The following is a 17194-nucleotide window of genomic DNA, read 5'->3' on the forward strand; positions in this document are numbered from 1 at the left end:
CTGCAAGGATTCAGGAAATTATCACAGTTAATTGTTAAAATTCATTCATTCATCAAATGTTTACTGACCAGCTATTAGGTCCTCTTTTGATGGAACGTAAGAACAATATATTGTTAGGGGAGAGAAGGGCAAAAACTAAAAACAAAACAAAAAATAAGCAAACCCCAAACCAAACTTCATATAATAGATAGGTGATTGCCATTAAAGAAAAGCAGGATAAATAAATAGAGAATGGTGGCAGAAAATTATTTAAGATAGGCTGCAAGGAAGATTAGAGGTTGAATGAAATGGTGAAGTAAACCTTAAAAATATCTTGGGGATATATATTCCAGGCAGAAGAAATAGAAAGTACAAAGGCCTAAGGCAGTTAACATTTTATGCATGAAGAGATATTGAAAATGAGCTAAATTAAAAATAATACTTTGATACTAACCTGTGTGTTTAACTCTCATAAGTGAATATTTAAGACATCAAAACTTTTCTTTTCTTAATACTTTAAGAAATAATTATTTGTATTCAGGACATTTTTTGAGGCTAAAAATATTTACAGTTAAAAAGAGAAATATAAGTGAGGTGCGTGGGTTGGTCAGTCTGTCAAGCTTCCAATTAGATTTCAGCTCAGGTCATGACCTCACGGTTTAAAAGTTCAAGTCCCATGTCAGGCTCTGTGCTGAGAGTGTGGATCCTGCTTGGAATTCTCTCTCTTCTCCCTCTCTACCCCTCCCCTACTCGAGCTCTCTCTCTCTGTCTCTCTTTTTAAATAAACATTTTTTAAAAGTTTAAAAAAAAAGAAATACAAGTATATTTTCATTTATGTACAGGTTAGCAGTTGGACCAAATGGTAGAACATAAACTGAGTTATCATCTGAGTGTCATTAAGAATCAGCACCTTTCTATTTCTAGTCTCACACAGGTGCCATATGTTCTTCTGTGATATATTCAATTTTCTGGATTTCACTTATTCTATAGGGTGCACATTATTTCTCAAATGGCATAAGATAATATGTCCTTTTCATATGGACTGAGCAGAAAACAAGTTGTCTTATTCAATTTTCTATTACTAGGTATACACTTTCAAACCAATTCAAGATGAAAGGTAGTCTGTTCTATGTTCAGACTCTCCATACACACAGTGACAGATTTCTCTAAGAGGCCAAGGACCCACATACAAATAGGTGGACTTCTGACAGAGACATTGTAATGGCTCCTGACTACTTCATCTTTTGCTCTCAAAGTAGAAAGTGAGGCTGAATTCAGACAGGTTGGGGACAGTTTACTAACATTTACTCCTTAAGCTGAATGTCAGCCATGGACTAGGGTCTGATCTGAAAGTCTTTGATAGACTTTAGTACCTGGTAGGAGATCCTGTCCTTGCTGAAATGACCACAGTTGAATATCATCATCTTCCTTCTATTTACATGGATTTTTATTTCCGATGGCAAAAACATTGGGATTAATCAACTGATTGATACACATGACATATGAAAAAGCTTTGTAATACTCCTGAAACTCAAATATTACACTATATGTTAACCGACTGGAATTTAAATAAAAACTTGAAACAAACAAACAAAAATAAACTAACATATTCTTTCATTAATATTTTTTAGACAAGCTTTGTAATAATCTTATAGAATAGGGGTTTTCCTCTGTTTTATTTATTTATGTATTCATTTAATTTTCATTTATTTTTGAGAGAGAGAGAGTGTGCGTGTGAGCAGCTGAGGGGCAGAGAGAGAATCTGAAGGAGGCTCCAGGCTCTGAGCTACCAACACATAGCCCTATGCAGCGTTTGAACTCATGAATCGTGAGATCATGACCTGAGCTGAAGTTGGACGCTTAATCAACTGAGTCACCCAGGTGCCCCAGTTTTTTTCTGTTTTAAACAAAAATGGTTTATGTTTAGGGTTTAGAGTTCTTATTTTCAGTATCCTACTATATATTATTTTGCTCTCATTTCCCTTTCTTATTCTTAAAATGTCCTTTCATTTTTCTTGTTTTACTCCTTTTTAAAAAATGTTTATTTATTTTTGAGAGAGAAAACACACAAGGAGGGGAGAGGCAGAGAGAGAGAGAGAGGCAAAGGATTCAAAGCAGGCTCTGTGCTGACAGCAGAGAGCCCAATACAGAGTTTAAACTCATAAACTGCAAGATCATGACTAGAGCCAAAGTTGGATCCTTAACCAACTGAGCCCCCAGGCACCCCTTGTTTTACTCCTTTTTAAATATCTTTTTACATCTTTCTTCTTCTAACCCTGTCTCACTTTCATACTTTTGGGGAGAAAATAATTGTCTTTGGATAATGAAGTTTTTTTTTTTTCTTACTTTTCAAAATCAGAATAAAAGTCTGAATGCAAAATTGGTTAAACATATATACTCCAGAACAATTAGAATTGTAGTAATCACTGTTTAAATTTTAACTTCATTTTAATTTTATACCCTTGCAAACAATGAGAACAAACCCAGTCATGAACATATGTCTATTGTTTAATGTCTGTTCCTTTTCAACCATTTGTCCTTAAATGTGTCAATGATGGAAAGAAATTTCAATCTCCCCAAAAAGCATATCTTAATAAATAATAACTATTATTCCCCAAGAAAATTTCCATTATATTTCATCCAATGTTTCTCTTCAAAATGCTAAGTACAAAAAAATATGTTGCATTCAAGGGACTGTAAATTCTTAGAACTGGAAAGGATGATAGGAGTCCATATTTTTAGCCTTTTTAAAAAAGATGCAAAAATCTTGAGGGATAAATTTTACATTTATTAACTTTAAAGTGCTATTAAAACAACATATCAACAAATAAAAATCGATGGTATTAAGCCTTTTGTCAGCACTGCATGTAAATTCTATATTCATGAACCAATACCTTTAGAATTAAAGTCTTTTCTTTTAATTCTGTAATGGAAGATTTGGATTTGGCAACAACAAAAAACAACCGAATTTTTCAGTACTTATCATTTTCCAGGAACCATGCCAAATCATTTAATAATCACAATAAACCTATGAGGAAACCATCTTCATTGATATGGCTATTGAGAATGAGAAATTGTGTAAAATTTCCAGGATCATATAGTAACTCACCACATCTCAGTGCTGAGGTCACAGCAGAAGACTATTTCCCATGACTTAATTAACTCTTGTGCTAAGAACCTAAAATTCGGAGCTTTGGGGGATTTTACTCAGTTTTACGTGATTCTTTATGACTTTTCCCCATTAATGAGGACATTAACATGATACATATACAAATAGGACCTTTAAGAGGTAATTTATAGATTTACACTTCAGTACTTTGCATATGTAGGTTCTCTGAACACTCAGACTAGAGGAAGAGATAGATTTTTTGAATGATATTTAAAGATTAATGAGCTAGTTTATGAATGTCCAGATGTCATTATATCACTCTATTTTTATAATAGATGATTATCTTCAAGGAGTTTGCATCATGTATATGAAACTAAAGAAGACAGTTACTTACCTAGTTATCTTCTATTATATGGTAGTGATATTTTCTATCAATACCTACATAAGTAAACTAAAAGTAACACAAATTATGTAAATAATTACTGGAAAAAGTGAGATAAAAATAATGACTGATTCCTGATGTGTATAAAGAAATATTAAAAAATATTGTGAGGCTGAAGAGATTTATTATTATCATGTGTCTGTCTTCAATTATTAAACTAATTTAAAGCAATGTAATTTCCGATTTATGCATATTGTATGACTGATTTTGGCATAGACATATAGGAACATTTCTCTCAGCTCATGGTCCTTTAGTTTAGGATAATTTATTTATTACTATTTTATAAGAGTATGAAGTCAACATATACTGTGACCTAACAGGAGAAACATTATCTATTTTGTCTTTATCAGAGTATAAAAGTACCGAAAGGGGAAGATCTGTTAGTTCTATTAACATGATCTCCATGCTAGGTAAAAAATAGGAGGAATATTAACTGCAAATGATTTGTTTTCCTGTACTGTTGATTTTCGAAAATGTACTTCATTAGGGTAAGAAATCTCACATTATAAATAAAACATAGATAACGAATTAGGAAAGCATTAGCTTATAAATCAAAACCTGAAGAGAAGCAGGCTTCTATCATTTAGGTTGAGGTTTAGAGTCAGAACAACTTAGTTTCTGCCCCTACTCCACCACTTACTATGTACTGTCAGTTTAAAAATAACTATTCTGGTGGGGGTGCCTGGGTGGCTCAGTCAGTTAAGCATTGGACTCTTGGTTTTGTCTCAGGTCATGATCTCACAGTTCCATGGGATGGGGTTCAGCACTCACAGCACAGAGCCGGTTTGGGATTTTCTCTCTCTCCCCACTCTGCCCACTCGTGTCATCTCTCTCTTTCACTCACTCAAATTAACATAAAAAATAAAAATAACTACTCCACCTAAGACTCAATTTATTCAATTGTAAATTCAGAAAGTAACTTATCAATTGGTTTGCTGTGGGGATTAAACTGAATAGGTATTTAAACTACTCAGTATGAAACCTGGCAAATAAAAAGCATTAAGAAATTGGTAACCATATTAGCAAATGGTGCTGTGAAAACTAGACAGCAACATGCAGAAGAATCAAACTGGGCCACTTTTTTATACCATACACAAAAGTAAATTCAAAATGGATGAAAGACCTAAATGTAAGACAGGAAACCATAAAATCCTACATGAGAAAACAGGCAGCAAGCTCTTTGACCTCAGCTGCAGCTATTTCTTATTTGACATGTCTCTGGAGGCAAGGGAAATAAAAGCAAACATGAACTATTGGGATCTCATTGAGATAAAAACCTTCTGCACTGCAAAAGTAACAGTCAACAAAAGTAGAATGCAACCAATGAAATGGGAGAAAATATTTCCAAATGACATATTGGATAAAAGGGTTAGTATCCAAAATCTATAAGTAATTTACCAAACTCAACAACCAAAAAACAATAATCCAGTGAAGAAATGGGCAGAAGACATGAATAGACATTTTTCCAAAGAAGACATCCAGATGGCCAACAGACACATGAAAAGATTCTCAAAATCACTCATTATCAGGGAAATACAACTCAAAACCACAATGACATACCACCTCACACTTGTCAGAATGGCTAACATTAACAATTCAGAAACCAACAGATATAGGTGAGGATGCTGGGAAAGGGGAATACTTTTGCATTGATGGTGAGAATGCAATCTGGTGCAGCCACTTTGGAAAACAGTATGTAGGTTCCTCAAAAAATCAAAAATAGAACTACCCTATGATCCAGCAATTGCACTATGAGGTACTCATCCAAAGGAAAAAAAAAATGATGATTTGAAGAGGGTACAAGTACTCCCAGGTTTATGGCAGTGCTATCAACAATAGCCACATTATGGAAGGAGCCCTAATGTCCATCAACTGATGAATAGATAAAGAAGAAGTGGCATATATACATACATACATACAATGGAATACTATTTGGCAATGAAAAAGAATGACATCTTGCCACTTGCAATAACATGGATATAACTAGAAGGTATTATGTCAAGCTAAATAAGTCAGGCAGAAAAGACAAGTATCATACGATTTCACTCATATGTGGAATTTGAGAAACAGAACAGATGAACATAGGGAAAGGAAAGGAAAAATAAGATAAAACAAAGATGGAAGAAAACCATAAGAGATTTTTAAATATAAAAAACAAACAGGGGTGCTGGCGGGACGGTGGGTAGAGGTATGTGTTAAAAGGGTGACAGGCTTTAAGGAGGGCACTCTTTGGGATGAGCCCTGGGTGGCATATATAAGAGATGAATCACTGGGTTGACTAACCTGAATTTAAAAAATAAAATAAAATAAAAATAAATAAAACTAGATGCATGTAACTTCATCTTCAGGTATCACAAGATGTGTTACTAAAATATATTTTACATGTTTATAAGTGTATGTTATATGTGTGCATATAACACATGCACATTCTGTGAACAATTGGAACTGAGTTATTAAAATAAAAACAAAATTGTGTTTATCTGTTATAAAAAATGTTCTTCATATTTTCTAGATCACATACCAATAAAACTTTAATAGGAAAGAATTCAACTCCTGACAACTATTTCTTAACCTGTGATTAAGCATTACCATTCTTCTTTTAATGCAACACTCTGTAACCAAAGAAAATAATTTCTAGATATGTACTTGGGACAGAGAACAAATAAACTTCCTAACCTACTTTTTCCTACCTATGGAACTCTACAAGAATCAAAAATCATTGTAATTATCATAAAATAATATAAAATTCTAAATGTGTTATGGCTTAGAGAATATTTTAATATGTTTCATATATCATATACCAGGGTTAAGAGACCATAAAGGTAGAAAGTGTATATTCTGTTTACCAATTGAAATTATGTACAGTATTGCAAAAATAAAGTTTGAAACATTAAGATCTGGCTAGCCCAATGTGTTCTCCTCATTCAAAGCATTACCACTTAGACTTGTGAGAGACTGGAAAAATCTCTTAGTTTACATATTTATAACTAATAGATAAGAGAAAAAAATCTATTTTCTAATGCATATTTTGTAATTCTTTTAATGCCAAAGTAGAATATAGCCAAAGAAATCAATTTCTGAGATCTTTAAGTGATATGTAAATTCTTTACATATTGGCATCAGAAACTCTGCATACTCTGTTAGAGATATTTATTTAAACCGCCCATATCACTAGCATTTAAATTTTGTGTTATTGGCAATATGCACATATATCTTCATCCATATAAATCAATAGATGAGGACACTATTCAGCTAATTTAACAAAATATTTTTCATTGATCACATTACCCCTCCACTGTATCAAATATCCACATTCACTTGCATATCTAGGTACATCATAACTAAGAAGTATTTAAAGATTAATTTATAACTATTAGATAAAACTGAATTCTTGACAGATGCAAGATAACTAGTTTTCATATAAAAGATGTACAATTAGGAGCTCCTGGGTGGCTCAGTCCATTGGGAAACCAATTTAGGTTCAGGTCATGATCTTGCGTTGGCTGGCGGGTTCGAGCCCCGTGTCAGGCTCTGTGCTGACAGTTCAGAGCCTGGCGTCTGCTTCAGATTCTGTGTCTCCTTCTCTCTCTGCCCCTCCCCTGCTCATGCTCATGCTCTCTCTCTCTCTCTCTCTCTCTCTCTCAAAAGTAAACATTAAAAATTTTTTTAATAAAATATGTACAATCACAAAATATTCAAATATATAACTTACCAATACAAGTAGGTAAGGAATCATTCCACTGGGCCAAAGAATTGGGAACTGTATCACACCTAATTGCGATGGATCCGTGGAGGATATATCCTGGATTACATTCAAAAAGAACCAATGAACCAACGGCAAATTCATTGCCAATCCTTCTTCCAAATCTTGGTTCAGGCACAGAACTGCATTGTGTGGAACTTGTTCTAGGAACAGCTGTGTACAAATAATTTTTTATTGTAATTTCATATTTGGTAGAAAAGTACAGGTTTCAAAATGTAACTAAACAAGTCTCCAAGAAATCTTCACTTTTTATCAGCACTCAAATTAACAACGTGAACACATTTCTAAAAGTTTTGATATTCATAGAGAATAAAATACAAGTTAAAATGAATACTGCTATTGTCATCAAGATTTTTAATTTAAAAACCATTTTACTTTTGATTCTTTAAACATCAAGTAAAGTTTTAAAATTTATTTTTGTTTTACCAAACTCTTATTAATAAAACAAAGTAATCTGAATTAGATATTTCAATTTATGAGATGATAATTTAAAAAAATGTTTTTTGCTTTTTAACCTGAGATACAAAGTTCAAACAATATGTGGCAGGTCACATGAGGTAATGTCACGATATACTTTTCAGTAGTTTCATTGATTTAAAAAAGAAAACACAACATTTTCTAATTTCACAGCATGTTCACAAACTTAGTTGTCCAAAGTATGTTTGTTATTGATAAAGACAATAACTATGTTCAAGGCTAAGTAGAATATAAGTCAGACAGATTAACAACAATAGAAGTTTTAATTTTAATAATCATACAATATCAAATTTGACATTGTTTTTAGACTTATAGGTATGTCCTCGATTGTGACTTTTTTTGTTTTAGTAAAATAGAATGATAACAGGATGTTTTTTCTTTTTAAAACACATACAGATGGTATTAAGGAGTTTGACAACTGTCCCAAAAATGATATGATGCGTTCCAAATAGATTGATTCCTCTTATGTGACTTGAAATAGTGCCTTTTTAAATTCATTATATCACAGAGTGTTTAATGAAGGAATAGTATTAAAAATGAAACAGTGTAATATTATAGCTAACATTATAAATGGGATAAAAGGAGTTAATAAAAATATCAAATAACAAATGTTTATAAGTGTTTTAGGAATAAAGTTCAACTACTACATGAGCATAATAATTAAAATATTTGAAATTATAGGTCTTCATTTATTTTAATGGTAATATAAGGCCTTGTCTATGCAAGGCGAGAGACAAATTTTGTAAACAAACTTTCAATTGTACAAAAATATTTAATAGCCATGAAGAAAGTCTGAAATCTGAGAGAATGAGAAACTAAAATTTTAGAATGAAATAATGATTTCCCTGCATGTCGAAGTACATCAGCACACAATTTTGCACATTTTTAATTTAGAATGCTAGACTATGGGGAAAATAGAATATGTAGAGAGTGAAGAGTTGTCAGAAAAGTAAATAGATGTTTTAAAACAATATGTTGGAAGGAAGAAAAATCATACTTGAAAATGATGATGTAAGCAATAGGTCACTTTTGACCTTGGTCAAAGAAACAGTGCTCCAGTGAGAAGGGAGGGAACAGGGCAAAACTTAAAACAGAACAAAACAAAACAAAACAAAACACGGCTTTGATCTCTCCTATATGGTAGGAGGAGCTCATCATTCAATCAACTCTGAACATAGCATGAGGAAACTGATATCATTCCTTAGTGTGTTTCTAGGCTACAGGGTCACTTACCTTGATAAACAAAGTGAAATCCCTTAGCTGTTATTGGTCCAACTGAAGTAAATCGAATTGTGATCTGATTACCTGAACTCAGTGGAAGGGATTCTCCTACTCAACAAAACAAACACTAAGATATCATAAATAATTTCATTCAGTAAACCTAACATATTATATTAATTTACACTGTCTTTTGAAAATGTCAATCTATGTTCTATCAAATCACTTCAATATTATCCTATCTCTGACAATATATTCTCTTTGGGTTCAGCTTCAGTCACAACCTTTTTACAGAATGCTTTAATTACATTTTGATACAGATTATCTCATTAAAAAATAATCCTTTAATATTTTATATTACATTTAACACCACAGACTAAGTAACTAAATATTATATTTACTTGATTACAATGCCCCAAAAATAGTTGGTTAGATTTTTCTCAAGCGTTCGAGTTACTACTGTGTTTCTACTTTTTTTCAATAAAGAGTGATTCTATTTTTAGTTTACTTCTAATATGGATGACATAAATCTCAACTTTCACTACAAAACCAATCACAGTCAGTCTTTAATCAATAACTGATGCATGGCAGTTCTATTAAAGGATACCTGAATGGGATCCTGAGAGGGAAGATAACAGAGAAGATTGCTGAGTTGGCCCATCATACACCTCAACAACATCGTGGAGTGATGTCTGGAAAAATACAAACTGGCCAAACACCACTGATCAACAGGAACCAGGAGAAGCAAACAAATCACCAACCATCCATAAACGAAAACAAAAAACAAAAAACAAAAAAAATAGAAAGAGGAGGAGAGAGAGAACAAAGTATTACAATATAATACTCATCTTTTTTTCTACCTTTAAAAGAGGGTAGATGCCAATTGGTTGACATGCCTGACACATGTATTTCAGGTCATAAAGGTAATGACCATGACCTAAAAGCAATAAAATTTTTAAGATACTATATTTAAAATAAATTAAATGGGTAAAGCATGTATTTTGAGATCAGAAATCATAAGGTTGGTGATTAATACTTTATAATAACTCTTTTTTTGTTTTACCATTGGTAGTTTGGTTCTTTCCACTTTGTGACTCTCTTCCCTTTTTCTAATTTTTTTCTCCTCTTTTATATAAGATAATGTTTTAATTTAGGGGAATTGCTTTAGATTGCTTTGAAATGCTGTACCATTATGAGTAACAGTTTCACTGGAAAAATATCAGCAAGATTCTTTTCAGGTACAGTGTTTAATTCACATTCTAACTCAAAAATGATTCCTAAGCACATATTGTTAATATTCTGCTAAAATAAGTAAGTATTATTTATAATTCCTCAACAATTGAGATATAAAATTTTACAAAATGATTGCTTTTTCATGGTAAGTACAGATCTGACGTATTCATTAATAAATATTTATAAATGTCTCCTTATTTTGTACTTTTCACTATACCCTAACTTTTATTATAGAAATGACCCAAACTATAACTTAAAAAAAAAAGAATTGTCTGAGAGCAGAAATAAGCTTATGCTTTATGTTTTTTATAAATAAAATAGATAATAAAAATTATCCTTAAAACATGTTATTGAATAGAAAAACTATGGGTTTAAAAGAGCAATTTCTTAATAGTTTAATAATGTAAAAACAAGGTAGTTTTTATAAACTCAAAATCACATTAGTGTAATTAAACTATATTGAATGAATACACATATTTTAAAGGTTCATTATTATTTACACTTTAAATCAAGATTATGATCATCCTTTTGTGGTGCTTTGAAGACAGTCTAGTTCATCTGAAACATGCTGAGTTTTGCCTATGAACACATCCACATAACACTATAAACAAAGCTATACCTTTTTTTTTTTTTTTTCTTTTTTGGCCTGCTAAAATAAGCTGGTGATCTCAGTCCAGTTCTTTGTGGGGTAAAGGGAAATGAATACAGATACAATTGTTGGTTTGAACCATTCCCAAATATTGATGTGCTGTATTTTATAACTAATCCTCCTGAAAACATTGCTTCGAAGTCTTGAAAACAAATTTATATTTCTATCAAATCAGATACATGTAGTCAATTGCTTTAAGAGTTTACAAGTCATATGAAATTTCAGTCCAGACCTTTTTAAAAGATCCATGTGTTGGTCTACCAAATCCCAAGCTATTTCAAAAACATTAAAATAATATGAAGAAAATGTCTGTTTTCTGTTTTTGTATTTGCTTAGATTGGTGTTTGCTCTGTTTTCGGATGTGTCTTTGAAAGCTTCTATGACAATGCAGATGTCACCATTGCCTATCCAAGGGGCCCCCCTCCGCCCCTCAAATCATGTTAGCCTAATTATAGGAGCTTTGCTAAGAATACTGTGCAACGAGGCTCTTGGTAGATAAACTATTCTTTATATCTTGTTGGAAAGACATCAGAAAAAAAAAACTTTAAAATTCAATATCCCCTAAATCATTCTGCTTAAATATTTCAAATATTTCTTTAGAAAACATGCCCAGTTCCCAAGCAGAACACCACATTACAAACAACATCTATAAAGCAAAACAAAATAACCGACCTCCTGCTCAAAAATAAAAACAAAAACAAACAAACAAAACAAAAAACCAGAGTCATCCAAGAGCCTTTTCCAAGGAAAAAGCAGGAACAAATCTTTTTTTCCTCTTGTTCACATTGTTATTTTTCTACAGGTTGAGCAGACTTTTGTGTCGCTTATGAACAGGAATGTTGAAAAGTGTAACTTTAAAAAAAATTTTTTTTAATTTATTTTGAGAGAGAAAGGGAGCCTGAGCAGGGGAAGGGGAGAGAGAGAGAGTGACAGAGTGAAAAGGGTAACTTTTAACAACATAGCCATTAACACAGAGTATTTGCATCATTTTAAGCAATGAAAATTGCATGGCATGACCTTGGAGTGTTCTTAGGAACTTGTGCTTGTAATTTGTTGTGCTGTTTCTGAAATGCCAGTGGGGAGAATCGAGAAGTGTAGGGGGTGAAGGAGTGGAGTGTTGAATCTTACCTTCTGAAGCACTAAGTAGTAATAAGATACTACTCTTTTTTTTTTTTTAAGTTTATTTATTTTGACAGATAGAAAGAGCACACACAAGCAGGGGAGGGGTAGAGGGAGAGGGACAGAGAGAATCCCAAGCAGGCTCTGCCCTGTCATGGTAAGATCATAACCTGAGCCAAAATCAAGAGTCATATGCTTAACTGACTGAGTCACCCAGACACCCCAGCTACCACTCTTTAATTGCTATCTAACTGTGTATTAACATAGTCAATGGAGATCTTAAAGTAAAAACAGCTTTTATTAGACAAAACAAGTTACTCTGAGAGCATAGTAAACTACTACAAGAAAAATAAAACATTTTGAATAAGTTTTTTGTTGTATGAAATATCAAGAACATTTGCATAGTGATTTGATTTCCTACACCTTACCAGGTTGAGTATTGTCTCACTAAATTATGGTACAGGCCTGAACCAAATCTTAGCCAGAAATCTTAAGACTTAAATGGTAAGCCTATTGTTTGTTTCCCCATTCTGTCCACAAATGTCTTTATTTTCTTACACTCAAGACAGCAGGTCTTCTGCTTCTAAAATATTCTGAATGGCCAACTTCACCCTTGCCATGGTGGAGACTGTTGCAGGGAAAAAATTGTGAAAGACTTTAAGATGGATCCCAAGATACCTGGATATTGTTTTTAGGTAAGTGAGATATTTTCAGCATACTTCCTGGGGCACCGGTATTTTGAGGGCTGTGGTATATTCAATGGATTATTGTTCAATGGACAGACATGTTCTGTATCTCTCCATAAATTCACTTCAGCACTCCATATCTATCTATCTTTCTATCTACCTATCCACTGATCTATATTTGGTTATTGAATTCTCTGATGAGCCACTGTAGTATTTTACCAAAATGTTCATTAATTCTTGAGTTAAATAAAAATTTTGATACAAGAAAAAAATTTGATACGTTTGTCTTATATTTGCATGGAGTCACGTTATGTTCTCTTCAAAAAACAAAACAAAACAAAAAAACCCTTTAACACTGACCTAGACACCTCAACTTTATGACTGGACCGCCTTTTTATTTCTAGGACTACAATTAACTCCCTAAGTTTGGACTGGTTATGTCTTTTGGAATGACTAGTGAGCCCTCTATCTTCTTTCTCTGTTTCCAACAGAGATACAGAATTCTCTGTGTCTCACCTTCATGCTGCTTTTCTTTATTTTGGAGATCTGTGTTGAACATCAGAAGCACTTTGCTCTTAGGCTATTAGAATAGGGTATATAAACACTAAGGTGTTTCTTTTTTTAAATTATTTTTTAATGTTTTATTTATTTTTGATACAGAGAGAGAGCATGAGAGGGGGAGAGGCAGAGAGAGGAGGAGACACAGAACCAGAAACAGGCTCCAGGCTCTGAGCTAGCTGTCAGCACAGAGCCCGATGCGGGGTTCGAACCCACGAACATGAGATCTGACCTGAGCCAAAGTCGGAGACTTAACCGACTGAGCCACCCAGGTGCCCCTAAGGTGTTTCTTAAGAGAAACACTACTTTGAGTGAATTTTTCTTTCTTTCTTAAGCATAATAGATCTTAAAAACAATGTTTTAATTCCTTTATTAAAATCTGTTTTCTAATGTTATATATGTATTATTGCAAACTAGGAAAAGGAAGAAAAGGGAAGCCTAAGAAGGTAGAATGTACCACCTAAAGTACCCTTTCAAATCAGCCTAAGCAAATAATTTATTATGTCTGAATCTACTTTTGAGCCTCTTATTTTCCATGTATTTTATTCTAGAATACAGTTTATTAATCTAATATGTGGATTCTGTTCCATGATGTATCAAAACCCAGCTAGAATCAGAAAGCTGACCAGTCCAGAGAGAGTCCTGCCTTTAGACTCCATTGACTATATCTGAAATCATGTGGCAGCTGACCTCTACCTGTGGAAAGACGTTAGGTTAGCCAATTAAATCAATTGTAGCCTGACAACAGGACATGTTGGGCACACCTTTTAATGCAGATCATTGCTATGCTAATCATTTAATCCATTTTTAAAAGCATCTCCTCTACCAACTTCTAAAGGGCAATATTTAGAAGGTATCCTAGGCTGCATTTTTTTAATATAAAATTTAGATCTTTAAAAGTTACTTAAATAGTCTGCTTAAATCATTTAGATAGAGAAAGCTTCTAATTTAAATCAGATAGGTAGGATATTTACCCCAACTTTAAAATTTTGTCTTAGTTCATTTGCTTCCACATGATCAAATAAACTCAGAATAAGGCATGACATTGTGTTTATCTATTTTTCTTTGTAGCTAAAGCAAGGTTTGTTAGACATCTAAGTTTTACAGGGTTATTAATCCAACCAAGACAGAGAGGTGGGGTTCGGTTTACTGGGAAGGTTTGCATGAAACAAGTGTTCCTTTAACAAAGCTTCAGAGTGCATTTGTTTCCTATTCTGCACCACTTCTTTCCTGTCATTTCTCCTTTAGTCACATTTGTTTAACTCACGAGACCTTATCCATTCTGCTTAAGTTAGCTATTCCAAATGTAAGTCAATAAATGATGAAAGGGTGCCTGGGATGGCATAAAGAAACTCCTGAGGAAAAATAAGACAAAACAAAACAAAAACAGAAATAAAGCAAATCCAAACCAAAATGAGAACCAAAAAAACCCTCTTGAGAGCATTAATATGGATAAATTGTTAGAATGCACATTGAAAACCAACAGTCTCTTGGAAAGTACCTTTGTGGAAAACAGTAGAGTGGACAGCTGAGGTGGGATTTAGTGCCCAGAGGGGTGAGCATTTGCTTAGGATGTAAGTAAATAGTTCTCTATTTTCAACTGTTGCTGAATAGTTGCTATTTTCAACAGTTAACTAAGTTGTCAGAATTTTTTTTTGAAGTTACACTTAATTCTTGTGCCATCAAAATAACCAACTAGCGCATTGGATAAAGGCTCACTGATTTAGCAATTAACTTAAATGAAGATAATAAAACAAACATGGACACAATTGATGTTATTCAGTGACTAGGATTGGAATTATTGAATTAAAAATAAACATTGAATCTATGCAAATACAGAAGGGTTTTAATTTTGCCTTTGTCAATTTTGTTTTTCTGTCAGAAAAAAATAATTCACAGAATATCACAATGGTGTAGTAGTTTCAAAAGGAAAAAAAAACTCAGATGTAGATGGGGCATGGTTAAAGGAACTGATCTAACCATTTCTGTGGAAGGTGGTGAACAGTAAAATTAACATGTCTGAGTCTGTGGTAAATTCAGGTCTTCTTCAAACTGGCTTTGAGGTAAAAGGAACCAAATTTGGTGGAGGAAGGCAGGGAAGTGGTTTCTCCTTGGGCATTGGTAGTTCTAGTTGTCAGATAGATGGTACCTTATTCATTATGGTGCCAACGTAGTAATACGACAAGACTTCTTGGGTCTATGAGAGAATGGAGAAAGTAGCTAAAAGACTGTCAGTTTCTGCAACTGAGTGGATTTAGAAGGACTAAAGCTTTAAAATTACAAATCTACAATTTGGGAATGCCCTAATAAAGGATAAATGAAAATTATCAATGAAGTTAAGGTCAGGTTCTGGAATCAGACTTTAGGATCAAATCTAGGATGAGCCTCACAGAGAAGTTACGTCACTCTTCCATGCCTCAATTTCCTCATCTGTAAAAGGGCATAATAAAGTTACCTAACTCATATGATTGATGTGAGTTATTGTATAAATTGATACTGGTAAAACACTTTGAACAAGTACTTGAAACACAATAGTAAGTATTAGTTACTACTATAAGTATCTCAGCTTTGTAAATTTATATGCTACTAATTCAATCTGAAAATTCATGATTGGAAAAATTTAATTGACCTTTCAGGTTAGATAGCAAATTTTTCTCATACTTTGCTTTGCATTCATGTGTATTTAAAATAAATGTTAGAGCTGGTTGGGTTAGAGAAACATTCCATGCATTTTAATCAAGGTTCATTTGTCTTAACGATTCCAAAATGGCTAGGTACTTCTCTATCTACTTGATTTTACATTTTCTCCTCTTGGATGGAATATGAAAGTGTAATTAGCAGCATTCTACATGGACCAAGAAAAGAGGAGCAAGGTGAGAGAGTGCTCTACTTTTGTTTTACTTTGCTCCCTCTATCTTATGTCCCTCTGTTGCAAAAACATCGAAATGCTATCACAAAAATAGTCCCATACAAAGGGGAGTCTGGGCAGAAAAAGGAAAAAAAATACTGTAAATTCCTATTAGATATCAGCATGATTCTCAACGTGCCTATTGTCCTTTTTCAAAATCCACACATTCTTTTGTATTTTAGGGTTCATTTTGATTGTATTAGGCACTCAGCTAGTTAGTTGCTCTGTTAAAAAATTGTAAAGAAGTCACTCCCGTTTTCTTCAGCTTACATTTTATTCATGAACATGGCAAAGCAAACACAGATGTGCACTCACTCTACCAACAGAACAGAAATAAGATTCAAATCAAAGATGTGTTTAGAACTGTACTTGATTATGTGAAAGCATAAAAAATTACTGTTGGTGACATAAGATATCAAAAAGTTTGGCTAGCTTTATCCTCATACTTTCATCTCAGTATGAGTATTTCAAGACAATATTGTAGAAATGTCCATGCATGCCAAATGCTTCCTTTTTAAATTAGTAACATACACAGAACTCACTGTTCTCTATATGTTCTGACTGTGAAAGTACTTATAAACACTCCAAGGTTGCTTTTGGGGATATTATCCCACTTGGATACCTCATGATTTTAAAAGCATTCTCATTTAAATATGATTACAAGTAGCCAATTAAAACTTCAATTTTACAAAATATACATATGTGTGTATAAAGTTAAATATTATAACAATTTATTCAAAGGTACCAAAAGGCAGAACTTTAAAAACCAGATCCTAGGGGTGCCTGAGCAACTTAGTTAAGGATCAGACTTCAGCTCAGGTCATGAACTTGAGGTTTGTAAGTTTGAGCCTATGCTGACAGCTCAGGGCCTGGAGGCTTCTTTGGATTCTGTGTGTATGTCTCTTTCTGTTCCTCCTCCATTCACACTCTCTCTCTCTCAGAATAAACAAACAAACAAACAAACACAGGGTGGGTGCCTGGGTGGCTCAGTCGGTTGAGGTTCCGACTTCAGTTCAGGTCATGATCTCACTCACGGGCTCAAACCCCTCATTG

At 33.3% G+C, this 17194-nt stretch overlaps 1 protein-coding gene across 3 annotated transcripts in view; it reads right to left on the reverse strand.

The window, feature by feature from the left end:
- The window catches only part of CSMD3 (CUB and Sushi multiple domains 3), a 1185533-nt gene that overhangs the window by 184612 nt on the left and 983727 nt on the right, over positions 1–17194 (reverse strand). For 2 of the 3 annotated variants that reach the window (XM_029923715.1, XM_029923714.1), the window contains 3 exons: positions 9596–9709; positions 9004–9099; positions 7243–7446 (listed from right to left, as the gene is read on the reverse strand). In XM_029923715.1, the coding sequence (XP_029779575.1) occupies positions 7243–7446; positions 9004–9099; positions 9596–9709 (414 nt within the window). The remainder of the gene's footprint in view (positions 1–7242; positions 7447–9003; positions 9100–9595; positions 9710–17194) is intronic. The other variant, XM_029923716.1, reaches the window with a different exon arrangement.

The sequence above is a fragment of the Suricata suricatta genome, chromosome 15, assembly GCF_006229205.1.
Source record: "Suricata suricatta isolate VVHF042 chromosome 15, meerkat_22Aug2017_6uvM2_HiC, whole genome shotgun sequence".
NCBI classification, from domain to species: domain Eukaryota; kingdom Metazoa; phylum Chordata; class Mammalia; order Carnivora; family Herpestidae; genus Suricata; species Suricata suricatta.